We start from the raw sequence: 27,202 nt of genomic DNA on the forward strand, positions 1-27,202 counted from the left end.
AGCAGCAGCGGCCGGGCCGGGCCGGGCTGGGGGCGGTGGCCGGGACAGGCCCCGCCCGGCGCATCCCGCCCGAGCATCCCCGGGAAAGGCCGGGCAGCCCGGGCAGCCAGGGCCGGGAAAGCTCCTCCGGGGATGGGAGATCCTCCGAGGCTCGGGAAATGTCCGAATAACCCGCAGGATTGTGCGGTTGTGGTACCTTAAGCGTCCTTCTCGCCCATTCCCCTCTGCGTGCACCAGCGGAGGGGCAGAAGGGCTGTTCCCGAAAGGCCACAGCACACGGATGGAATGAGGAAGACGAAGAGGGGGAAACCATCTATAAAAGCCTCCAGACAATTTCCAGGGACATGGAGCAGACTTGCAGACACCCAAATTGCCCATCTGAAAGGGTTTCAAGTAGTAGGGACAGCTCGCTTAAAACAGTGAGCTTCAGTTTCTCGTGTAATCCATCCAAAATTCTTTGTGCAGCATTATACATCCATTTCAGCTCCACTGCTTTCCCGTTTTTGCAATTTCCCTTGTATTTTAGTAAGGAAGGACCTCCTTCTGCAAGCTGGTTTCTTTTGTCCCATTTATCTCCTCTGTAAAGTTTTCTTGTGTTTTCTGTGAAAATGAAGCAATCCTACCTCTTTGTTTTATGCCTGGGGGATACTATTTTTTTTTTTTTTTTGCAGTCCTACCTCTTTGTTTTATGCATGGGGAGTACCATTCAGGCTCTGTCTGCATCTGCAATACAAGTGTTCAGTACAGTTTGCCCTACAAATAAATTCTTCAGTAAGCTGAACACCACTACTACACAAATTGCACTAGGATGAACATTGGCCATTTGTGGTTTAAAAATTTTGGCATTTGCTTTCTTAATTTTTTTAAAAAATCCAGTGCCAAATTTAGCACAGAATTATTTCACCATAATTTAACCATTGAATTTAACCTTTCAAGCCAGTGAATTGTCACATTCTTCTCTCCTCTCCTTGAAGGCCTTTTCTGAGCACTGCCAGACTGAGGTCTCCAAGCTTAGAGAACAGGGTTGGGCAGCTCCACCTGCCTCCCTCATCCCAGCAGGGCAGCCCTGGAAGTGCCAGGACCTCATCCCAACCTCTTCCCTTGGGAATTCCATCCCTATAAGCCTTCTGCCCCTGAAGTCCAGGCCTGGTGTCAAAATTGTATTTCCATAAAAACTGTATTTTCCATAAACAATTCAGTGTTCTGCCTTCTCCCAGGACACACTCAACGTCTTAGCAGAGGGAACCAGTGGATCAATACCCCCTGTTTTGCCAAAATTCCAGGAAACTGGAAATAATTTCTAACATTTTCTGCATACTCCAAAATGAGCCCTTCAAACTCTCATGTTCCCCTGCACAACATTCAAAGAAGCCTTTTTTCCCGTTTAGCTTCCATATTAGCTCTTCCTAGTGGTTTTCAAGTGGGAAGGGTATTAATGTCTCTTATCTCCTTATCAAAGCATGCATATCTAAAAATAGATCAGATTTTCCTTTGCTGAGGCAAGTGTATACATTTTCAAGGCAAGACTATTCTTCTCCAGTAAATTCTGCTATCATTTTCTCTTCCAAAATAATTCAGTGCAATATAAACTCAAGCATCAGAGAAAAAAACCCCACTGATACTGAGATTTAAATTCCTTAAAAAAATTTGACTTTGATGAATAGTATATGCAGAACAAATTACAACTATTAAAAGTTATTTCTACTGTAAATACAATTTGAAGAGCATTTCACATAAAGATACAGTATTATATGTTGCTAGAGGCAGTTATAAAGCTCATTCAACATTTTACAACACCAACAAATTCAGTTTACATTGCTGACTATATTTAAATTGATCTTAACATGATTTGCAGTGTATTGCCTGTTTATCAAATGTTTACTGTCTAGGACTATTTTATCAAAAGTGAAACCTGTCAGTTCATATCTGGCTAGAACCAAATATTTGTAAATAGAGACAGAAAAACAGTTGTTTCTAGACTTATTTGTAACTCTTTCCTCTACTGCTTTGCTTTTTTTTTTTAGCAAGAAATTTCTGCAAAAGTTCATCTTAACAAAGATGTATTTTGTTTTGAAAAGTCAAATTCTCCTCGGGTTAAGTGAATCCATCTTTCACTGAATAAAATTGCTAATAAAACCGTACCAGTTTATTATATTCACTATTTAAATGATGTATGTTTGTTACATATAAATTGGTTATAGAAATTTAGCATATTGCTGTCCTTTTTGTGAGAAATTGGCTTCAAATATTCTTGACCTTATGGGCTAGATCAATAATCTAAGAGAAACTTGTTCTTGCCTGCTTGTTTGGACTAAAAATAAACCAGACTTTCCAGATTTCAAAAGAAACTTTTGGTCAAGATGATTGTCCCCTCTCCAGGTTCATATTTTCTGTCCAGCCCTGCACTGCACATGCTACAGACAATTTGGAAGTCACTGAGCACAGAAGAGGAGCAGCACCAGTTCCAGGATTTCAGCTGTTCCCTGTGCCAAGGGCTGCACTTAATGAAACTGCACTGAAATTCTCAGTTCAGACCTTTTCAACCTCATAACTTCATTAAAACAATCTTTCTTGGATACAGTGCTCTGCATTCACTATCCAAACCCAAACTGAAGGCTTTTAAATGCAAGAGAAAAGAAAGCTGAAGCTGCAAGGGAGAGCAGATGAGGGGGCAGAAGGGGGAGTGTGGGGCAGTGTAAATTGTTGAAAGGGGAGTGTGGGGCAGTGTGAAGTGTTTAAAGGGGAGTGTGGGGCAGTGCAAGGTGTTTAAAGGGGAGTGTGGGGCAGTGCAAGGTGTTTAAAGGGGAGTGTGGGGCAGTGTAAATTGTTGAAAGGGGAGTGTGGGGCAGTGTAAATTGTTGAAAGGGGAGTGTGGGGCAGTGTAAGGTGTTGAAAGGGGAGTGTGGGGCAGTGTAAATTGTTGAAAGGGGAGTGTGGGGCAGTGTAAGGTGTTGAAAGGGGAGGGTGGGGCAGTGTAAGGTGTTCTCACACTCAATTCAGAAGCGAAGGACTTGACAGAGCCTGCAGCAAGCTACATGCCACCATTAACCAGATGCCAAGGAAATTCATGAAAGAATCCCTAGTGCCTAAAACAACTGGAAATGACCTGGACTCCTGAGCTTTGTGGGTTTAACTCTTCTCAGGACAAAGCTGTGTTGTTTAAGGGAGACTGTAACTACAGCTTTGACACCAGCCCTGGGCTTCAAAGGGTTCTTCATTAGTTGAGACCTCATCAGCTTAGAAAGCTTTGGACTCACAGGGTGAATCAGTGCTAAAACAAATAAATTATGCTCTCTACTGCTATCTCTGCAATTTCCATGTAAGAGGTTTATAACCAGAATTCTTTTGGGGCTGTCAGTGGGGTGTCTTGCCCTGCAAATTAAACTCAAGGAGAATCACACAGTTGGGTTTTTTGCAGCTCAGCACTGCAGCAATTGGAGTATTTGCCTCTGTAAGGAGCTGGGTGATTCTGAGTGAGCACTGACGTGCCTAAAGCTGCCTGCACACCCAGCAGGGCACACAATGAGAGCTGCCCCAGGCCAGTTTCCATGTGCTGCAGCTCACAGCCCAGCCCTGCCTTACAAAGGCCCCCAAAGCTCTTCCCTGACCCCCTCTGGAACCAGGCTGGCACAACTGCACTGAAAGGAAGTTTTAAACTCTGTGATTAAAAGAAATATTCAGGAATTTAGGCAAAAATGCCCTCTGTAAACAAACATGGATTGAAATCAAGCAATACTGCAGGTAGTGACAGAGGCAGAAAAGGCAGAGTAAGACACAACAAGCATTCTTAGAGCAGCATCCAGCCTTTGCGGGAGGAAGTAATCAGACCTCTGGCAGCAATTACAATTTTTTACCGCACTAAGCTTTGTTTTTATTATGACCCTCCTGTTGCTACGATAGTGCTCTCAAATTACCTTACATACAGACTGTATTAAACAACAGGTTTGCCCAATCTACAGGGCCAGATGGTTCTGCAAAGTTTAATATATCATAGGATTCACACTATTAAAATTAAAACCCCACAGCCTTGACACTGCTCAGCCAAGCCAGTAAATAACTTTTCCCTTGTCCTGATAGGCAGTATGTGGATACAAAGTTTATTTCCTTTCCTGTTTGCAAGTGATGCCTTGCACGTGGGAGCAAATCTGGTTTTTGGAGCACTGTTGAACAGTGAAGTCAGCACCTAGGAAACATGCTGGGCCAAAGCCCTTCACACCAAAACTTCATCTGCCAGCAAAGGAAGGGAGGGCAGGTGGAGCAGCAGGATTATAAATACAAATTAAAAATAAAGCTGGCTTGGGAAAAAGGGAAAATAACCATATAAACGGCCAAAGGTAGGAAAGCAAACTGTTCCAGCCTGGATATTTCACATGCATGGCGAGGATCTGGCACATTTCATCATGCCATGAAACATTGAACTGGATCAGAATGAAGCTGAAGGGATTAACAAGAGACATGACAAACACCACCAACTTTGAACCAACACTTCAGCTGACTGCTGTTTAAATCAGAGATGTAGCATATACATCCCTGTATATGTATAATTCAAAATAATCATTGTTCAAACAGCAAAGAGATGCAGCACTCTAGCACAGCTTATGACACCAGCCTAAGATTCCTGTTTTAGAAGTTAAGCTTTCAAGGCAGGGAAGCCTCTGACCTCCAGGAGCTCAAGGCCTTTTAAAACAGACAATGGATTTGGTGCTTCTTGGGCAGTTTCAGACTGATGAAGCAGTGGTTCCTAAGAAGGCAATCTTGAAGCAAATTAATGTCTGACTACAGCAAATATTTATTTTGAACACCCAGAATAGTTGCTGGGGATGTGCTTTCAGAAACCTAGGACAGCTGAACATTTTGAAAACATTGAACATGTTAGTATAGTTTTAAAACAAAGCTCGAAGATTTTTCTGAAAATCCAATTAAAACCATTAAAATAGTGTTTTTCTGAATTAGCCACTTCAGTCTGAGAACGAGAGATTATTCATGAGGCACTCAACACTATGGAGAAATTAATTAAGCACTCAAAAAATGCTTTAAAACTTGTATGTCATAGTGAACTGTCCTTAAAAAAGATAACTTCAGGCTTTTCTTTACCCCTGGTTTTACACTGTATTGTGCTGAAGGTTTTTACACTTTACAACACTTTCTCACTGGTTTCCCCAATTAACCACCTCAAAGGCAAACATTCACACTGTACATTTCTGAAGATTAATTCCATTAATAAAATTTCCTTACCCAGATTTTGCACATTCCATGATGCCCTGCAAATACCATTGTACATGGTTTTGTATATTGTTATATATATATAATAAGGTATATTGTAGTTCAAAATAATTTTTCTGGAAAACTTTGCCTCCAAGATGAATTTTTGGCCGCAATGTTGAAAAAAGTCTTCAGTTTTTTTAATAGCAAAGCCTTGTGCAGTAGCCATTTTAGCATTTAACAGCTTTTGAGACATTGGGGAAGATTCAGCATCACCTGGTTAGCAGATAATAAGCACAAGGAGTTTGTATTTCCACTTGATCCAGTTTCTAATGCCACTGAGTTCAATGTAATATCCTGTGGCCCCTTACAAACACTACTACAGCAGTATCCAAAACACTGATTTAAATTTCTTTTGCCAGATTTTATTGATAGTTGGGTATTGATAGTTTGCAGTTGTCTGGAACTTACTGAAAACATTTCCTTGAAAAACTGAAGGCAGCTGAAGTGATCAGAACTGTCTCTTCTTGAGCATGGTTATTGTTTGGTGAGGGGGACACCCAAATACATTCCCAAGTAACACTGCAAAGAAAAAATGCTGATAACTGATGTACATTGGAATTGTACCTAAATGCCTATACATTCTACATGAATTCCAGCTTGGATATTGGGGTATACTCTGAACATGCATTTGATTTTTTAATGCAAATTTTAAACACACACTATTTTTATTCAGACATGTAAAAAAATGGTCTAAGCAAAATCTTTTTCTAAAGGCAGCAACCTATGAAAAGTAGTATCAGTAAAAGTAGTGTCAGTTCAGACATTTGATTCAGAGAATTAAAATAACTGGATTAGTACCTTCAGTGCAAGATGGAAGTTCTCAGAAAAGGCAGCATCAAAAGAATTGGAAGAAAGCAATTAGCTTCCCAACCCTAAATGAAACAGTTGAAGCTGTATCTGCTTCCATAAAACAGCTGGAGAGAAAGCCAACAGTTCCCAACCCTCATTATCACCAGCACAGAGTTCTTAATTCAACATCAATAGGAAACCCTGCAGGCTCTCCCCATCTCCACCACTTCTATTTTGCATTTCTGAAAGGGAAAGCTATCAGAACAAAGAGAAGCACTGAGAGCACCTAGACTGGTGTAAGGTATCCCACCAGCAACATCTGGAACCCCCACCACAATGTCACACTCTGCAGCCTGGGCAGAGCCAGAAGGAAGGAAAAAGTCAAGCTGGTTTCATGTGGTTGATTTTATTATTACATACTGATAATACATTTCAGCACATCTGATATCAGAGTAAACCCCTGTGGGACAAATAAGTGCCATAATGGAAATTATGGAACAGAAGACTGGTGTAAAAAGTGTGGAGCAGCACAGCATCTGATTAAAAAAAAAAAAACAAAAACAAAAAAAACCCAGAAAATCACCAAAAAAAAAAAAAAAAAAAAAACACCAACCAAAAAAACCCAAAAAAAACCCCACCAAAAAAACACAACCAAAAAACCAGCCAAACAAAAACCCAACCCAAAACCAACAAACCCCACCCCCAACAATCAATGCTGTGAAACTTTGTGATATTAAACTTCACTTGGAAAAAAGAAAGAAAACAACTTAGGAGAGGCCTAAAGTTCACAAATTTCTGAAAACACAGGAAAAGCCATGTGCATCCCCCCAGTGAATCCATCACAACTCAATTCCATGAAGACCTTTTGCAAGTTCAGTGCTTAAATCTTCTACATATTTCATATTCTTCTTTACTGTAAGAGAGCACAGTAAGCTGATCTATTCTACGCACATTGTTTCACTCTTTTGGGGCAAATGACAATCACAGTTTCCTCTAGCCTTAAACAGCTATTTCAACCAATATGTATATATATATACATACGTGTGTAAACAAAATGTTACAGAAATGCCTTAAAGCAATTTCACTGAAGTAGCCCAACTCAGCCAAATTGTGCTCTTCACCTCCAAATCCAAAGTGCCAAATACAAGCAGGAAAGGTTTCCACTGTTGCAGTCTAACAATGATCCCATTTACTTGGTGAATTTGTAAAAATCATTTCAAGCCACAATTTCAATTAATTCTAGAGGGCTGAGAACAGGAGGAATACATTTACAGTAACTGCACAGCTTGCATGGCCAAAAAAAGTCTCCAAACTCATTTTTAAACTGTTATTAATAAGTAATGGAATGTACATGTGCTGACCATTAAATGGAGAACTCAAAAACAGACACCTACTGCACCAATCCAAATTTGTTAATGCAGAAACATATTTGAAAATATACAAAACCTGAAGTTGTTACATGAAATCAAAACCTGGTTTTAAAAAGTGCACAGTAAAAACTGAAGGTAATTACTATATAAATTGTCCACAGAGTGTGTATTTCCTGGTTTAGAGCCAACATTAAGTTCTGTTTTATCTGTAACAAGTTCTAAATATTTTCAAGCCATTTACAGCACCAATTCAGTTTTTACTAGACCCAAAACCAGCCTCAGCTTCCTGGAACAAACAGGAACTGGATAATGAATGGTCACTCTCTGCATCCTGTGCAGCAGCAGCTTCCAAAGACTCAGCTGTAAACTATCGATTTTTGTTCTTTTTAGAATTTCCCTGCAACAAGAAACAAGCAAAGAGAACATTATCATTCAGGCAAGGGAGTCCAGACAGGTAACATACAAAATGTGATGTCTAATAATTTATGCCTACAGCAAGCAAGGTACAGTCAGACTGAAAATAAACACTCCACAGACTCCTAAGTTTGACAGATTGCAACCATTTGCTCTGAAAATTCCTCTGTTTCTATAAGCACAACAGAGGCAAGTACCAGATATCTCAAACAAGCACCACAGTGCCTTACTACAACTGAAACCTGTGACAAAGCATTTGAGGGACATCCCAAGACATTCAATTGTATTAATACACTTAATTCTGTAAGGGCAGTGAAGGCAAGTGAAATCACAACCCTCCTTCATGTGCTACTCCAAATAACTTCTTACAGAATAATTGTATCACATTAAAAAACCCCCACCATATGGAGTTTTTTCCAAAATGAATTTTATTTTAATTCAGGTTGTACAGATTATTCCTAGCTCAGAACAGAGTTTGTTCCACAGTTAGCCAACTCACACTTGACCTTCAGTAATTCCACAAAGGAAATGTGGAGCTTAAAATAAAGTTTTGTGCAATAGTTACTTGCTGGCAATTCTCAGTCTTCCTATTTCCTGAAGATAACATTTGTTTTGAATCTAACCAACAACTCTCTCCAAGTGATAAGGGCTTTAACTGCATCACTTGGATTCCAACTGGATTCCAAGTGAATGTATTCCCTTCTACATTTGTTAACATCTGAAAACCTGTGTGGCTTCTGTGCTGAGGTCCTTACAGACAGAGTACCACTTCAATTCTTACAGTTATGGCAAGTGAGAAATTCCAGAAAACATTTTATAAAAACACTGAGTGCCACGGTCAGTATGCAGCCAAGAGCTTCCTTCTGCAAACACAATGGCTTTTACACCACAAAGTCATTTTAAAGAATACAAAGCCAAGTTAAAACACTCAGAAATCTGAAGAAAAGCAGGGGGAAAAGTTTACTCTAAAAAATAAAAATCACCATAATAGGATCTTTAATCAGAACATGGAATTTATTTATTATTTTTACTTTATTAATCCTTCAGTGGTACCTGCTTCCATGCATCCCAAAAATAAGGAGAATAATGATAATAATTTATTTGTTTCACAGTCAGACAAGTGAAAAGGCCTTCACAACATCTGTTCTTCCCTAGAAGTATCAGAATAGGATATACCATGGTTTAATCACTGGCTGCTCAAAAAAGCAGACTTCTGTATTTTTCATCATTAGATAAGTAAAAAAATCTGTTTCTGATTTTTTTACAAGTGGGTAGACTCCTTGCCTGGTAAAGAATTTAAGTGTGCATTTCAAGCTCACAGAAGAATACAAGTGGCAACTTTTTCATTCCTGCACAAGGGACAGATGAGCTAGAATGTGGAAATAAAACAGAGAAAGAGACCAGCTGCCAAGGACAGAGCATGCTGCAACCCAAAGGAGTGCAGAAAGGACACTTCCACCCAGAACTACATCATAACCACCCAGCCTCAACAGCTGAGTTTACAAATAGCTCCATTTTCACCACATTTAAACAAAAAAATGGTGTGATCTGCCATCAGAGAGTACACTTTGAGAACCTGATGTGAAGCAGTGACATGAAGAACTTGTTCTTTCCCACATGCATGTTTAGCAAGAATTGTTTTCTTCACTGAAAGTTGAAGGAACAAGTTTGGAGTTTTCCTTCCAACTGGTTCAGAGCTTACAGAATTACAAGAATTACAGCTTGTGAGCTGTTTTGTCCAAGGGCAGTGCTGCAGGAACACCAAATGTAACCCTCCCACCCCAGCTGCACTGCCAGCTCACCTTACTGGTCAGCTTTAGGGTGTCAATCTCTTCCCTTTGCTTAGTCAAGGTTTCATTCATGCTGCACAGGTGGTCACTCATCATGCTCAGCTGGTCCTCATAGCTCCTCTTTGTCGTCATCAATTCATCCTAAGGGAAAATGAAAAAACCAGAGGCCCTGGCTCAGTGTTAGTGATACCTGGCAAAGCAGCACACTTCCACCTCCACTTAGTCAGCTCCACTTTTGATGCTGAGTGTGTGCAATTCAGCTAAAAAAACCCCTGTTTTATAAAAGGAAGTCAGCAGCTACTTTTCTTTCACCTGAAGTCCCATGCATGGTTTGTTCCCTTTATTTTTGTGTTGTTTCCTTTAGATTTTTCCCCCCACTTTTTATGGCTTACAAAAAAGGGTAACAGCTAAGTTTTCCACCACTGCTTCCAGCCAGGAAACAAGTAATGTTTGTGGGGTTAAAACATGGCCTGCACACACATCCAAAGCTGAAGGAAGCACCACTCCACATGGAGCTAGAGAGAGTTATGATGTCTCTGGGATTATAGAGACATGGGGGGATAGTGTGCATGGCTAGAACACAGCAATGAAGGGATAAACACACTTCAGGGAGGACAGAAGGGAAGAAATTATGCTCTGTGTGAAGAAGTGGCTTGAAGACTAATAAATCTGATCAGTAGGAGAGCAACAGGGTGATATGACAGGCATCTGCTGCAAGCAGATAAAAATCTCCCACTGACAGACCCTGATCCTCATTAGGGATTTTAATTATCTGACACGTCCTGGAAGGGCAGCAAGGTGGAACACAAGCAACTGAGGAGTTGTCTTGAGTGTGGCATAGAAATTCCTGATAGCAGTGATCAGTGGGACCAAGAGATGCTCCCTGCTGGACCTGTTACTCACAAATAAGGGAAAGCTGCTCAGGGATGTGAAAGCCAATGGCAGCCTTGGCTGAGTTAGTGGCATTCAGGATCCTGAGGGAAGCAAGATGAATAGCAGAATTACAGCAACCTTAGACTCCTAGACCTAGAGGAGTAGATTCTGACTTCTTTCTGCTTGGCAAGGTCCCAGGTAAAACTGCTCTGGAAGTTACAGGGGCCCAGGAAAGCTGAATTATCAAGGACAGAACAAGGAGCAATGCAATGCCTAAGTCATGGAGTGACTGTGGCAGCAGACCAGCATGGCTGTATAGGAAATACCCAGCTCCACAGCTTGATCTGAACTCTCTGCTCTGACAAAGGAGGGGATAAATCACCTTCAGAGGACCCTTCCAACCTCAGTATTACTCAGTACTATGCAGACTACTAAACATATAAATGGTGTGTGCCTGCTATCTTTTCCTAGGAAGTTTAAAATGCAGTTGAAAATTAACATCTCATGCTGAGTTCAACATCTATTGTGGAATTTCTTAAAGGAACAAATCAAGAAAGTGTTTAAAAAGGATTGTTCACAGGCACAACAGCTCAAAGCTTCTAACATTATATCCACAGCCTGTATGGAGCAATTTTGGTACTCACCATCACAGACAGATGAGCAATAATAATATGAACTAAGTGTAAAGAAAACACGAAGGAATTTATGAATTGTGTATTTATTTATACTTTATTGTATTACTGGCTTCTTTCTCAGTTGTGTGGAGGAGAAGGACAAAGGGAGAGGAGACTCACAGGATGGCATAAGAGTTGATTTTTGTTAACAACAGCTTCTTAAAGATTAACCCATAACTATCTTTGCTTAATATTAAGGTACCTATATTAAAAAAATCCAAATCAACCTGGCATTTTTTAAAACTTTCAGACCCAGGTGCAAGAAAGGATTAACAATTCCTTACTTCATCTGGAATCAGTCAAACCACCACCCCTTTTGGCATTACAACTCTCTCATTTTCTTGAAAATCCTTGACATCAAATGGGCTAAAACACGCAAGTTGGCAATATTACTTTCTCTTGGAAGCATGTTCCACTTCAACTTTATACCTGGGATTTAAAGTGTATTATTCAAGGCTCTTCTCCACATACCACTGGATTTTGTATTCCACTACACAGGACCTAGGAATGGCATAGCCAGGCTAGATGGTTGTAATTTTTCTGCTCTAACTTCCCCTTACACATGATTACAAAGTGCATCTACTACATTACAGAAAAATTTACTTGCCTGTAATCTGGTGATGTTTTGACTGGCGAGCTTCAACTCTTCTGTGAGTGATTCCTTGGACTTCTCTGCCAGAGAAAGTCTTTTGGCAAGTGCTCGACACTACCAAGAACAGGACAGGGAGGGTACAAGGGACAAAAGTCACTTCCTCAGTACTGCCTGGTGGCATCCTTAAGTGCCTGCTTTGGACTTTTCCATCTGTGATACTTGGATTTCAAGAAACTCAAGAGCTTGTGCACATTTTTAAATGCAGAGGTAATGGAATAGTTAACATGAAATGTTTCATTTTACAGAGCTACCATATTGCCAATCCTCTAAATATTGTATTTTTCATGTAACTGCTACAAAACTTCTCATAAGTAAAAAGCAATGCAAACAACTCACTTCACACAAGGCTCAAATATCACAGAAAAGATGATTCATCCATACTATGTCATCTTCAATTAAAAAAATAACATTTAAGAGGATTTGCTCTGTTAACCTGGAGCTTTAGTATATTCCGTATCATTTATTACACAAATCAAAACAGCAACTACTTTCAAGAAAAGTCCCTCATGACTTGAAATGAAAAGGAAACCATAGATACAATGCATCATCTTGTTCATTCTTGCAGTATAACTTCTGCCTAAGAGCCAATTTTCTCAGGAGAGCTGTTTCCATCACTTCATAATACACTCAAATATTTTTGAATGACATCAGCATCACTATAAAATTAAGTCAAAACTTCCATGGTAACTAAAGCCAGCTGCTTCAGCTTATGTGAACAAATCTATACATGACACACATTATACTACTTAATACAGCCAAGACAAGGCTACCAAAGGATTTATTAAACATAAAAAGTTCTTTTATAGTATCCGTTTTTATGCGTGCCAGACCACAATCAAAAATATTCCAGGAACAGATTATTATAAAACATTATGCTCCATGTATTGAAACTCACTATCACAGCACTTGCCTGTTGGAAGTTCAAAAAGAGATTTACTGTCCTTGCCTGCATGCTCACCTCAGCATGGAAGTGCACTGATTTGCTGTCAGCAAGCTGCAGGTGAGAGGTCAGCTCTGCTATCCTGGCCATGTAGTGAGTTTTTATCAGGTCTTCACGAGACTCAACATCTGGAGCCTGGCAAGGAAAAGTTCAACCAAACAACATTGATGTTTAGTAGACTGAATACCCAAATCACAACATTGCCTCTATATAGACTTTTTTAATTCTTTCCTTCTGAGCCCCAGCTGCTCTATCAAAAAGATAGAGATGATACTTGATCAAAAAGTATCAAATTCCACAAAGACAACAGATGAATTACAGCAGGCCACACTGCAATTTGTCACTCTGATGGGGACTCAATGTCAGATTTCCTTACAGGACAAGGAGCTGACTGAAGAGGTAAGAATTTAACTTGTTTTAATATATCAAGTGTCTGATGAAGATGAAAATCCAGAAGTGAACAGCTTTCACCTACATGAAAACTTACAGTCTCTTCCCAACAAGGAAGAATTCCTTCACATAACTGTATTTCAGAAGCATACAAAAATCATAACCATTACTAATGTTGCATGTTCCAGAAGTTTTAGACATTTGAAATTAAAAAAGAAAATAAAAAATTAAAAAAACCAACAAATCAGAAGTTTACAGACTAACCCACTGGAGTCAGCTTTCACATGATCTGTCATTACCTTCAAGTTCAGCACTGTGCAGAAGCCTCTAAGGACTTGTATCAGTTACTATCTAGCCCCCTACCCCTTTTCAATCACACTTTCAGAAGGAGGAGTGCACTAAGGTACACATCAGCTCCCGGTGATATCAGAAAAGGGAAAGCAGTGAACCTTACTCTCAGCAGTTCCTGCTGCAGCAAGTGTTACATTATAGCAGGGCTAAATGAAGGGTTAACATTTACCCTGAGGGCTGGTTCAAGCTTTGTTTCAGTGAGACCTGTGCTTTGCAACTGCAGATAGGGGTGTTTTATGCTTGAGCCCTTCCCCCAGGGTTAAGAGTGGAGGCTTGGGATACAGTTGGGGCTCCAGAGGCACAGCCAGGCCATCGCCAGCCAGGGTCCCTGTAAACATCACCAACAGGATGGGACTGCCAGGAACGCGCCTTGAGCTGGTTTATTTTCCAGCATCAGCCTCATTACATGGTGATGACAATGGGAAGATGCCAGCAGCTCACATCCCAGGCAGCAGACCAAGAACTTATAAAATAAGTTTTTTGACCCATCACACAAAGCAAGAGCGTATTGACAGGAGTTCTCTCCAACCACTATAAGCACATGTGCCTTTGGGTAAAACAATGCCTGCTTATTTTGAATACAATACTTACTTGTAAGCCTTAAACACAATGCACAGAGCTCCATTATTAAGCTTAGAACTCCCTAATATCTCACTAGATAAACTTTTCTGTAGCTTAGGGAGTTATTCTAGCCAAGTGTTAATACACAGACCATTGTTCTATTTGTCCTTGCTTTTCTACTTTTTACATAATTTTTCTGCTGACCTATCCTATGGCTACTGCTTAGCTCTAATCACAGTTCTGCTGTCTCTGAGGCCTTGCCTTTTGCAGCTTTCCCAAAACCCTCTGATTTTATAGATTCCCACAATGACCAGTGCCTTCCTCAAATTACAGAGAGCAGACCCTGACTCCAGTTCACACTGCTCCAAAAGGCTCACAAGGGCCAAATAACAGTTCACTAACTGAAAAAGAAAATTAAAGAACAGGTGGATTTCAGAAATTTGACCATTTAGTATATAAAGACTATGTGGTCAACTTGTGCCATTATACAGGAGTATTCTTGGTAATTAGACCTGTGGAATAAGTTTAGCAGAATCAGAATTGAAGTATTTAACAGATGGACTTTAATAATGTTTAAAACAGATTACCTTTTCATTATCAGTAGTTACAGTCAACATTCCAATCTAGAACAAGGAAGAAAATACACTTAATGAGAAACTGCAAAAAAATAGAAAACATAGCTGCATTTTGGTTTCAGTCTTAGAAGGACTTTGAATTTAAACAATCTTGCAACCATGCAAACTGAAATCAAATTTAAGTACTTCCACCTGTAAATTAAACAAGAGTGGTTACATGAGTGCCTTGAACAGAATTAAACCTGACACCAGCTCAAAAATATCTCTCTTGTCTTAGGAGGTACACAGGGAAAAGGCAATAGAAGCAACAAGATGCAGCTGGGCTCCCATGGTTATGCAACTGCTTGATCATATGAAACTAATTCAGAGCCACGTTAGCACACTGAAACATTACCTGTCATGTTTAAGAGGAAGGAAAGTCAACCTGGATTTCTTGAATACCTTCCAAATTCCTTCCTTTCCCCTCTGCCTAGTAAGCACTGACAAAACTCTACAGGAGCAGTGCAAGCCAATACCTGGTTTCAGGCAAGGATATCTTCCCAGAGAATCTAAGGGGCTTTTTTCCCCCTGATCTCAACAGGACTAGAGATTCCTGTTTAAGGGGAACATTCATACAATATGTTGACCCATGAGTAAGTTCCTCAAACTCCTAAGGAATCAAATAGGGGATCAAAAACTTAAGATGCCATTGTACTTCAGAATTGGGGCTTTCAAACCACCCATTGGTTACTTTTATCTTGGAGCAGGAAAGCAGGGAGGACAAAAAAATAATTCTATTGAATGCTGAGTGGATTTATTATTTCTTACAGATGACATTCCTGTTAATACCACTATGCCACTTCAGAAGTGGAATTCAGGGGAAAGGCCAATTCATTTAAAATATGTTAGTAAACAGGAAAAAGCCATTTACCAGCACAGAACAGCAAGGAAAGAATGCGTGCTACATTTCCAAAAGCAATTGCTGAACTCAAATTGACCCCAATAAGTCTTCAAATCCATTGACAATCACTACCTACCTACTTTCATTTGCTTTAACATACCTAGAGATGAATAAAAGTATTGGAAACACAGGCCCAACCTGAGATACACAGCACTTGCAAAGTTCCCTAAGTACAGACAAATCAGGAGATTAAGCACCTATTATTTCCCCCTCAGTTACACATAGACAGAACTACAAAAATATCTTCACAATACTAAAGACAGCAAACAAAGTCTCAAAATCCAAGAAGTGCCCAACTCTGCAGAAAGAATTTGCAAGCAGCTTTGCAAAGACAAGGACCCCAAGAGTGAATGCTTTTCAATACAGTCAAAAGGCTTTCATTTTTAGTGTTCCACTGATCAAACAGCACTGCTACTAAAGAAAGTGGATTTTTCTCTATTGAAAGGAAAGGTCACTTACCAGACTGGTGCTCTTAATAGGTTCCCTCAGACTCTTTTCTGTGGTTTCCTTCTTTTGTTCTGCTGTATTTGGCAGGACTGAATGCTCCTGGATAGTTTCAGTTAAATGTCCACTGAGAGAGTTCTTCAGTTTTTGGTTTTCTTTCTCTAGCTTAATTTTAGCTAGCTGAGCCTCCAACATCCAGTGTTCTTTTTCTTGTTCAAGTTTTGCAATTTTCTCCAAACTCTGCTGGACCTTTAGGAGGGAAAGTTTACAGTCCAGGTTATTGAACCCAGGGAGGAAAAAACCCACACACAGGAAATGTTTGAGGGCAGTATTATTTTAAACCATTACATAAGTGAGCTAACAAAGTGCAGCAGGTAAACAACCACTGTTCTGAGCTGTGTGCTTAGCTGTGGCTCTTTGTCAAAAATGGCCACATTATTTAATTAGTTTGACACATGCATGAAAATGGCAACATTGTAGTAGGTGAAAAACCAAAGTAGGGAAGAATTTTATAAAAAGTTGAAAGATGTGTACCTGGCAATATCACTAGCTTTTCCTATGCTAGAAAGACAAACTGTCTCCTCCCAGCTGTCCCACCTCACACAGACAGAACCACCCACTTTGTCCAGGTAAGAAAACAACTATGGAACAGAACACATCTAATCTAATCACTGCACATTTCTGCTGAAATTCATTTCACTCCTACTAATACACTTAGAATATTGGTAACTACAAAAGAAAAAAATTACCAAAGTATTTGCTTCTGTAACAGCCCAATAACAATGAATCAAGCATAGGCTGAGTATGCAAGCTAATAAAGTGTCAGTATTAATTAGTTATTCTCATTCACATGAAGCAATAGACAAACTGTGTAGGCCTTTTAAATACCATGTTACCCATCCTGCTTCACCTTCCAGAAAAAAAAAATATGTATATATATGCATACTGGCAGATAGAAACTCTAATCTATCACTCTAACTGCAATGAAAGATCAGTGCCCTTAACCAGTGCAAATAATTCCTGCATAGTCCAAAAGAGGACTCAAATCAGTACACATCATTAAAAATTAATCCTTTAGTATGCCTTATTCCTGTCTTTATTTTGCATTTATTTTAATTATTAAAGATTACCTGACTTCTTGTATTTCCAAATTAAGGTATCAATGACATAATCCTGACTCCTATATCTACCTATATGTACATCCTGCAGATAACCCAGCCTGACAAAGGTTTAACTTTCAAAACTCTACAAGACATGACCACAGACATAAATTGGATACTTTGATACAAGTTCACCTTTACAAAATACACTGCCTTACATGTTAGTACAATACCTGCTGTGCAAGACCTTCCCTGCTTTCTGTAGAACTCAGGAGAACTCTGCGATTGGCCAAAGCCTCTTCATAAGGCACTGAATCTGCACAAGGCTGCAGAAAAACCAAAAAAACCCTCTCAAAACATGTTACACATTAGATCAGAATATGCATTCTGCTTTTCTTTTCTTACTACTTTCCTTACTTTAGTAAAGGGAAAAAGCCCTATGTTCCAAGTGTTTACCAGGTATAAGGAAAAAATAGTTTGAGCTCTCAAGAAATATAGCCCCAAAAGGAACAGTTGATTAAAAAGTGCTCAGAAAACTCTGAGTATTAATGATCAAAGGCATCTTAAGGTCCTCTTTACAAACATTGCAGTAAAGTGATTTAGTGACAACTGATAAGCACATCACTTAATTGTTAATTTTAATGGAGGCAACAGGGAGATCTGACAGCATTTAATCCTTTGGTTCAGCACATTTTCCCCAGTTTACCTCCTTTTTTTCCCTTTATGTCTTCCAGTGAATGCAAGTGTAAGAACATGTTTTCATTCACTCCATATTCCAGGTGAATACATGAGAAAATTTACATAAGCAGACACCCTTTTCTCCTTGGAGTCTTGGCACAGAAATGATTAGTGGAAATGGGTAATGCCAGAAGTGGCACATACCCTCAGTTGTGAGGGCAACTACACACCAAAGTTTTCAGCAGCATTATTGCAATGCTATCCTCAGCATTATTGCTATATCCTCAGCCAAAACCTCTTGTTCAGACAATCTCTACCATTCCAAACCCTGCAAACCCTTAGTTTGTGTTCTGCTTGGCATAACCACCAGCAGAACTGAGCTCCCTCTATGCAGGCACACTGGCTGAACCAACCTTCTTCAAGGACCTCACGTAAGCAGCTGCCTTCTGCTTGTACTGCAGCATGCACTCAGCTGAGAGAGGGCTGATGAACTCTGCTCCTCCCTTGGGGCCGTAGCTCAGAGAGGTGCTGAAGTGATCCAAGTTGTTGCTGAAGAACGAGGCCATCTAAACACATCAAGAAGTGGCTCTTTGAATTAGGTTGACCAGAAAGAGTCATTGGAGCAATCATTTTTTGAAAAGACAAGTATTTAGTGAAGCTGGAGTTCTTAACAAGACTTTGAAGCAAGTTGCAGGTTCTTCCATGTAACTCAGACCTTCCTAACACACAGCATCCCCCTCACAGGATCTACTTTTATCACTCAGTTGTTTTAAACTCATAGCCTGAAAATAACTCAAGAATCAACATGACACTACAGATTATTAATATCAGAGGCACACAGATTTTCTAAATGGTTCAGCTAAGTTTATTTTTGTTTCTTAAAAATCTGCACAAGTTAAGGCATTGTTTGAAAAATATCCATTACCTTGCCTGCTCCATTTGTTAAAGCAGCAACAGAGGATAAAATACAGTCATTTGTAGTTATGAGTTTCTGTGTGGCAGTTGGAACTTCCTGTTCTAAAGCAGCTTTCTGACTATAGTGCTTGGAAATATCTGGAAAATGAAAAGCATATTACGCCAAATTAAGAATAAAAAACTTGTTGAAAATCATTCACAAAAGCATCTTAGCCTAAATATATTAATTTCAATAACACCAACATTTAAAAAGAATCAAGTATTTCTCATGTAAGAACATTCTCAATGCAGCCTAATTAAAAAAAAGTAATTGACAAGTGAACAACGTGCACCTATTTTAAAACAGAGTACTATTGCTACAGAATGGAGAAATTCCAGCTCATCACCACCACAAACTGTAAACTGAAATAACCTTAAGAAGTTCAAAATTAGTTGGGATTGAGAAAGTAGAGAGAAATAAAACATTCTGGAGTATGGGAGTGTGAGATATTAAGAATATTTCTGTTGATAGTTAATGAATTCTACTGACAGTTTTCTTCACTGCTTCTATTTTCTGTATTTCCTTTAAAGTATAAATTGGATTGAATTTACATTATAGTGACCAGATTAAGAGGTAGAAAGTATTCTAAACTTACCTAAGCTACAAAACTCATACTTTAGGGTCTCGTTTTGTGTGAGGTACAATCTTTAATATCTTCTTTTTTTCTTTAAAAGAAGGACTCTGCAAAATGGGGCCAGAATACTCATGCTATTAGGAAAAAAATCCTAATTTTGCTTAAAATTAGGAAAGCTTAATGTTTAAACAGCAGAATAGTGAAAATCCACTATTATGTTCATTCTGGGGATTATTTTCTCCCCAGAAACAGCTACATGGTACTGAAATTCTAGGACATGCAGGAACATCAGATTCAAAATTCTGAGGTTTAACCAAATACCCTTTCACTGAAAACATATCCATGTTATTCTGATAAAAGTAAGGTAAACCATTTTCCAGAAGAAGACAAGTTTCAAAAAGAACTCAGACTTCTTTGTAACCTTTGGTTACATATTCATGTTAAAAATAGTCATCACCTTAAAAATAGGAAGGAAGAATTCAACTTTGAAGGCAGGTACTAGGTCAATACTACATATGCAGGGAAAATATGTACATTTCACAGCATTCCATTCTGTGTGCTAGTTTCAGCAGAGCAATGAAGCTCAGAAAGTAAAGTGATGCTGCTCAGGAAAATCTGGAGAGCCACAATTAAATAATCCAGCAACTCTGAGGAACAAAGCTAAGAGAAAGGAGGAATGAAAGCTATGCATGAATGTCTAAAACAAGTGGTTAGTAGGTTTAGTTTCTTAGCTTGTAAAGGTAAAACAAACCAGATTGATCACATACAATACCTTCAGCACTGTTACAGAGACAGTGCATGTGTGCTATGCTAAACAAGAAAGCAGCAAAGCTGAAACAAGAGAACACTCCCAACTCTTACCTTTTAAAACGTCATGGAATCCATGAAGACCTGCAGCAATGTTTGTAAACACAAAGTTGTAATTTGTCCTAAGGAGTCCTTCTGGTCTTGTACCTAAGAGTAACACATAAGAAGGAAAACCACAAAACTAAGACTTGAGCATGAATGAAAAAAGTTAGCTCTAAAAATAATTCAGTTTCCACCTACTAAAACCATTTGCATGGAGGATGAGTCACAACAGATTAATTTACTTAAATTTCCCCTTCAATATCAAATACTCGTATCTGCCAATTCTGGCAGAATAGGCAGGTGAAAGACTTTCAAGTCCCCTAGTTTTTATTCAGATTTCATAAATATCAATTGTGTTGGTGTCAAAAACCACACATACAGAAAGACATGCTCACAGCTGTAGGAAAGACAATCTGGGCCTTCAGAAAGAGTGAAGACTGAAATAACCTGAAACTATAAAATAAATATTTTTCTACTGCTATTTACAGGATGCATTTGGAGATAGTTTCCCCACACACATACACACAAAGGCTTTACCTCATTTTATTAATTTTATTTCATTATTTATTAGTAAAGTTAGACAGCTGTTATAACCTTACAAAAACGAGGGGCTGGAAGTGATGATTAGTAAGAAAATGTAGTTTATTAACTAACTCATAATTAAGAGGCAGACTGTCAATCATCCCATAAAAACCCACAGAAAAGCAGTCACAGGTAGCCAGCCAAGCCAGCACTGACACTTACTTGGTAAGGCCAGAAGACTGACATATGTGTGGAGCTTCTCAAAGACTGCAGTCAACCTTTTCATGTCTCTGTGCAGCTCCATATTCCTAGCTCTTAAAGCAGCTGTGCAAAGAGAAGACTCACACTCTTCTTCCAAACTAGGAATATATGAATTATTTTTTTAAAAGCAAGCAATTGTCTTAAAAATAACAAGCTCATGAGTTTTAGAGCACATAGGTGTTCTCTACTCCCCAGTGGAAAGCAACAGCAGGCCAGGAATTGATTTTGAAAAGGCTAACAGAGCAGAGGAACTTAGCAATACATGAAAATTACTGTGTGCATGGCCACTCCCAGGTGTTTCTGTCACAAGCCAGGAATGATTTACTCTCACAGCAAGGAACTGATTGCAGCAATTTAAGTTTGAAGACTTTTCCCTCTACTACATAAATTCTCTTTTGCTTCCTAAGGAGCACAAGAACAGGTATAAAGGAGGCATAAATCAAGGGGGTTTTTCCTTCCTTAGTCCAAGCCCTCTCTTAAAGCAGCTCTTTGCACTTATAATTCATCTCCCTTCAATCAATTCAGGAACAAAGATTTTCCAGCAGAAAGGATGTAGACCTTGCCAAGTTTTACAACATTGTTACATTTACTGATTGATGAACAACCCTCAGAGAAGCTCAAGGCATTAACAGTTACAGTGTATCGCACCTGAATAGTATCAATGCTATTGAATAACTAAGAAACGTTAATGAAAGCTTCATTATTTTTCAAGTCTCATCTGTGAGGGAGGGTGTGTGTGGAGGAGCTTTAAAATACATGGTTTTAGTCCTAATGCCTCAAAAAGCTGTGCCTAATCTCAAGGTTTAGAAAACAACATGCAAAAAAAAAGAAAAGAAAAAAGAAAAAGAAACACACGAAAAAAGAGTTCAGCCTTTTAAGACAGCAGAGGCCAGAGTCTGACTTAATATTTGAGTTGTAGGTGCTGATGGTGCTGCATGCCTGACACAGTGCCTTTAAATTTGACCTATCAAATGAAAGGTACCTTTTTAACTGATAAGGAAGAATCTTTCTTAAAAAGCCTAAGTAGGAAGCTAAATGTTCTGAGAAGGCCTTCAACTTCACAGTTGTTTCCTGAAAGGAAAAAACAACAGGTAAGTGTTTTTGCTCTGTAAAAACATTTTTGGGTACTAAAAGGAGGAAATCTTACCAGGACTGTCACCGTGTCCTCCGTGATGCTCTCAAACAAGTGCAGCATTCCTTCCTCCAGAGGGCGAACAAAGGAAGCGTTTTCATGGAGATACTGTGAGAACTGAGGACACAGAGGTTTTAAAACGGTGCTTGCTGACAGCTCCTGTGATCTCCTTAGTCAAGGTAACACCTGAACGGGACATTTTGCCCAAGCCCGGTCCCCCTTAACGATGCCTAAGATGTCACTAATGAGAGACAACAGTCCAGTGATGCACAGCAACCTCTTCTACAGTCAAAAACACCTTGAGGGAAAGTGAGAAGCACTGGAAGTCCAGGCAAAACCACACCTAGGGCTTTGTCAGGGCATCCAGTCTCATTTCAGCTGCCATGCACAGCACACCAAACCATTGCTTTTTATAGTTTTAACCATTCCTGCATTCCTTCCTCAACTCCATCCAGTTAAGGCTAGATCCATGCACCATTTAGCCACTGAACAAACTATCCCACCTTTGTCCCAAAAGTAGTTTGCCTCCCAGCCTTGTCCATCAGCACAAACATTTGCAAAGCTGTGCTGTGCAAAGTACTGAAGAACTAAACCCAAGTCAAGCTCAGAGCAAGACCTGTGTCTTTTCTGTCTTTTCACCTGTGTCCAGCCCAGTTTTCAACAGGAGTCAAAGCATGCTTATGCTAATGCAAAGCATGGAGCTCCAGCTGATCACAGGAGAATTCTTATTTTATGGACCTCATGGACCTGCCTGACTTTGCTAAAAATTGCTTCATTAAATCCTACAGTAAATTTTGCCTTCAAAAAAGCAGACCTGAGAACATAAGGTGTACTCTTACACATCAAATGTAACAATACCATCAGCTTTCCAATTTGGTACCTCAGTATCACAAAAAAGCTTCTTCCACAAATTAATACAGGTAGTCAAAAGCAATCCTGGCTTTTATTTTACCCCACAGAAAGATCCCTTCACCTTTGATTATTTACACCACAAGAGCAGCTAAAGATCCCAGGCAAACAGAGTACAAGAGGTTTTAATTGTTCCTTGTGTTATTACAGTGTAGTAACACAGTGTTAACAAGAAGAGTGAGATGCTAAGCTCTGATCCATGCATGCACAAACCTGGATGGAATTAGGGAAAATTCCTAAATCTAAAGAGGAAGAAATAACACATGCAGAATGCTCCTGGCTTGTGTTGCAAGAGAGAGGACTTGAATTATCCAGCATGATGCTGTAGACCCAGCAGAACCCAGCAATCCAACCCTTAAAGAGAAAAGGAATACTTGAACCTGTCAGGGAATTGTCCACATCTACTTTGAGTGTTTGGTGGGGAAAATAGCTTGAAAGCACCAGACAAGACCTGGAGTTGGGGAAAAATAAATCAGTGCAAGTCTGCTAAGCCACTACCTGACACTTGTTTCATCTTCTCTACCATATTAAGGGGACATTTTTGACCAACTTGGTAGAGTAGCTAAAACTAAAATTTAAAAAAAAAAAAAATCACCCTGAGAACACTTGCCAAGCAAATAGATAAATTAATAAAAAATACAGGAGCAAGTACAGCTTCAGTGAGCAAAAAAAGATGCTTCAGTGCTGGAAAGTCACAGCAAAAGCCCTGAGAAGTAGCATGCATTGAGGGAATTAGGCCATGAATACACAGTGGGGCAGACTACAAGAGACAAATATGAAAACAAAGCCTGAACTACTGAATCAGACTCAATTATAAGAAAAGGAAAATGAAATTATGGTTCTGATTAAGTTGCCTGTTTCAGCTGTGCTGAAAAACAATAAAGAAGTGTTAACTAGGAGGTCAGGGAAAAATCTGTGAGGAGAGATGTCTAGGAAATCTGATTTTATTGCTTTAGTGTAAATGTAAACTGCAGTAGTATCTGATAATGCAGTCACTACACTGAGCCAAGTTAAAAAAAGAGAGAGACCACTCCTGCCCCAAAAAATCTTAAAGATGACTAAACCCCATCATTTTCACAAGAAGGACATGCCATTCTGAGTGCATTTGGTGGCAGGAGCAAGAAAATGGTCTCAAACTATGCTGAATCTCTGCAGAAGGGTGCTCTTGGCTAAATCAGTTGAAACAACTGAGAAGGCAAATAGAAAGGGATTTCTCTAGTGGATAACCACCTTCATAAACATATTTGTTACCTGAAAGGAGATTATAGGAGGTTCTCCAAAGAACAGGAAAGTTTTGTCATAGTTAACATTGACACCACATGCACTGCAGCCACTTGATCAATGCAAACCACAATTCACCTCAGCACCTTAAGTCTGAGCCCTGGCAACTCCTAAACTGAAATTAAGAGTCTGAATCATAAAATACTCCCTGCAGCTTAAATACTCACAGATCCCCTTAAACTATGAAGTCAACTCTTATCTCAATGCAATTTGTTCCAAAGCATACATGTATGCATCCCCACACAAATCCTAGTGCACAGTTATTTTCTCCAGTTCACAGCAGAGGAAAACAAAGTCAAAACATGCAGCTCAACAGCTCTGGATGACACTCTCAGAAAATCTTTCCATGGAATTGTGTCAAAAGAGATGAGTCAGATTTCTCATACTAATTTCAACGTGCTTTACAAACTTGAAGCTTCAGAACAGTTACAGGAAACCTCCTCACACAAGCAGCCCAAAATCAGATTATAAAGTTGTTTTTTGACAAGGGAACAGAGTCCAGGTTCTCTCCCTCATATAAGTCTACCTTTTATTCTTTATTTAATATTACAGCTAAACACTTTGAACACAAGACCAGGCTCTGCCTCAACATCTCCTATGCCCCAGTGCATTAACTAAAACAAGCTCTATTCAGCAGTGCAATATTTGTGCATTATTATTTTAAAACAAGTCAGCTGAACTTTCAACAGATGCACTTCAATTGAGCAATTAAAAAAGCAAAGCTTTGATTTGATTAATATTTCTCTTCTAGCAGAGGCACAGAGGAAAAGGATTCTCTGCAGCTACACCTCATCCACATTCAGAGAATTCATGGAGCAGAAAAGATGTCCCGTGCAGGAGGGGCTGGCTCTCAGGAACACACTCACAGCATTCCAATAAAGGTGGTGCAATTTTCCCTAGGATCAATCACTCACTAAAGTCTAACTAATTGAATATATTTGTAGCTGAAGTGTGTAAACTTTACCTTCTGGTTCAAGGGTGATATTGTGTCTGTTGCAGAATCAATGGGGAAGATCTGTACCTTCTGCTCAGTGTATGTGTGGAAGTTCAGGAGAGCTGTTACAAGTTCTTGGACAAAAGCCAGGGCCTGGCCAGCAAGGTCTCGCAGCTTCAGCTGGAAAGACATTAATAAAATGATTGTGTTTGAATGGATCTATTTAAATATGAGAAAAAAACCTGTTTGGATACAAAAAATCATTATCAGCAATTTCTTTCTTGTTGTTATTTCAGCCTAAAATACACAACAGCAATTATTTTTAACAATTTTTATTCATAAACTACAGAAGGGCACATTGTTCTCTGACAACAAAGTATCTTTTTATTTCACACAACTGGTGATGGTTTGCCTCTGCTGCATTTTTCAAACTTGCAAACCACAAAAACACTGAGAGGTCAGCACAATTACAGAAACCATGTCTGAAATTTCCAAAGCACAACAGACTAATTGCTGACATCAGCTCAACACCAGGTTGCAAGGAAACCTCAATTTAATTAGTAAAAAGCAATGATGTTTTCTCCCAGAATTAAAGGTGTCTGCTCCTCTAACCAAGAACACTCAATTCTTATTCTCCTGGACAGAGCTGAGCTACTGCTCATGAGTAAGGTTGTTCTGTGGCTTTAGTAAAGCAGGAAGGTACCAAAAAAATTAATCCAGAATGGAACATAAATTCAAGAGAGAAGAAAACTATTCCCTGTTGGGATTTATGGGAAGAGAATAATGTTATAGTGACATTTCAGCCAAGAATAACTTATCTTTCAGAGATGTACTCTTAATGCCTCAATGGACTGTTAAATCAGGTCAGTCTTGATTATGGATCTGGGATGGTGGCAAGTAATTAAAGCAGTCATTATACCCAGCTTGTATATGTTAATTAGTCATGTAAGGAAGGGAAACACACACAACCTGTGCTAATACACCAACATTTTGCCTCCACTGGCAAAGCCAGTCATAAAAATCTGTCTTGAAGTACTTTCAAGATTGCAGATCTTGAAGCATGAGGCTGCCTGACATAGTGCTGGCAGAAAATAGTAAAAGGAGGGAGTTTCCATGCAGCTATTGAGATTTTTCTTGGAACTCAGCAGCAGCCACCTGAAATTTAAGGTTATTTCCATCACAAAACTGAACAGCAAGTCACCTGCTCTCACAGCAGACATTATTGGGAAAAAGGTCTCTTTACAGGCACTTCTGAAGAATGGAGAAAGCAGCTATTTTAAATCTTCCTGCAGCATCTGAATGCACTAACTTGAAGACTTGAGAGACACATGGAAACAGAAAAACCCCACAGTGCTGAATAGTCCATCCTCAGTGGTAGCAACACAGGAAAATTTTGATTGCATGCAGGTTTCTGATTTGCTATTGTAAAAACCCTTAAAATATTCAGCCATTCACAGAATGCTCATTTTTGAATACTGAATAAACAACATTCCCAAGGAATCTCATTAAATTACAGCAGTGAACAGAAACTGTTTTCTAAAAACGTTTCAATATATAAGAGTTATTCTGCTGCAAGTAAGAGGTGCTTTGGCAAGAAGTATCCCACAAAATGTAAATGAACCATGCAGAGATCTCAAAGTGACATGATTTATTCCTTGAAAGGGCTGTGACTGGTGACAAGTAATGTTACCCAATACAGCATTTTAGTGCACACACCACTGTGCAGTTTACAAATGCACACATTCTCTAAAGTTCAAGTGATGTGACTGAAGAAGCTCAGTTTGAGGGAAAAGGAATTTAGGATACCAAACCTACCTTTTTCCAACAAAAAACCTCTGAACTACTGTAGTTTTAACCAACTTTAAAAATGAAGTGTTCCAACTTCTAGCTTACTGAAGGTTGACACAATAAAAAAATATTTCCTATAACTTTATGAAGACTCCTTGATGTAACAACAATGTACACAAGGTCTTGAAAAG

General features: G+C 39.2%; 1 protein-coding gene across 1 annotated transcript in view; it reads right to left on the bottom strand.

The window, feature by feature from the left end:
• Window positions 1-6,635: 6,635 nt before the first annotated feature.
• The window catches only part of PPP1R21 (protein phosphatase 1 regulatory subunit 21), a 31,619-nt gene continuing 11,052 nt past the window's right edge, over window positions 6,636-27,202 (bottom strand). The window contains exons 9-22 of the mRNA XM_059469366.1: window positions 25,254-25,403; window positions 22,115-22,216; window positions 21,950-22,038; window positions 20,929-21,065; window positions 20,197-20,289; window positions 18,732-18,859; window positions 18,220-18,372; window positions 17,362-17,454; window positions 16,044-16,277; window positions 14,657-14,692; window positions 12,786-12,902; window positions 11,783-11,881; window positions 9,641-9,769; window positions 6,636-7,821 (exon numbers count right to left, since the gene is read on the bottom strand). Coding sequence (XP_059325349.1) covers window positions 7,792-7,821; window positions 9,641-9,769; window positions 11,783-11,881; window positions 12,786-12,902; window positions 14,657-14,692; window positions 16,044-16,277; window positions 17,362-17,454; window positions 18,220-18,372; window positions 18,732-18,859; window positions 20,197-20,289; window positions 20,929-21,065; window positions 21,950-22,038; window positions 22,115-22,216; window positions 25,254-25,403 — 1,590 coding nt within the window. The 3' untranslated portion in view covers window positions 6,636-7,791. The remainder of the gene's footprint in view (window positions 7,822-9,640; window positions 9,770-11,782; window positions 11,882-12,785; window positions 12,903-14,656; window positions 14,693-16,043; window positions 16,278-17,361; window positions 17,455-18,219; window positions 18,373-18,731; window positions 18,860-20,196; window positions 20,290-20,928; window positions 21,066-21,949; window positions 22,039-22,114; window positions 22,217-25,253; window positions 25,404-27,202) is intronic.

The sequence above is a fragment of the Ammospiza nelsoni genome, chromosome 3 (assembly GCF_027579445.1).
Source record: "Ammospiza nelsoni isolate bAmmNel1 chromosome 3, bAmmNel1.pri, whole genome shotgun sequence".
In the NCBI taxonomy this organism is placed as follows: domain Eukaryota; kingdom Metazoa; phylum Chordata; class Aves; order Passeriformes; family Passerellidae; genus Ammospiza; species Ammospiza nelsoni.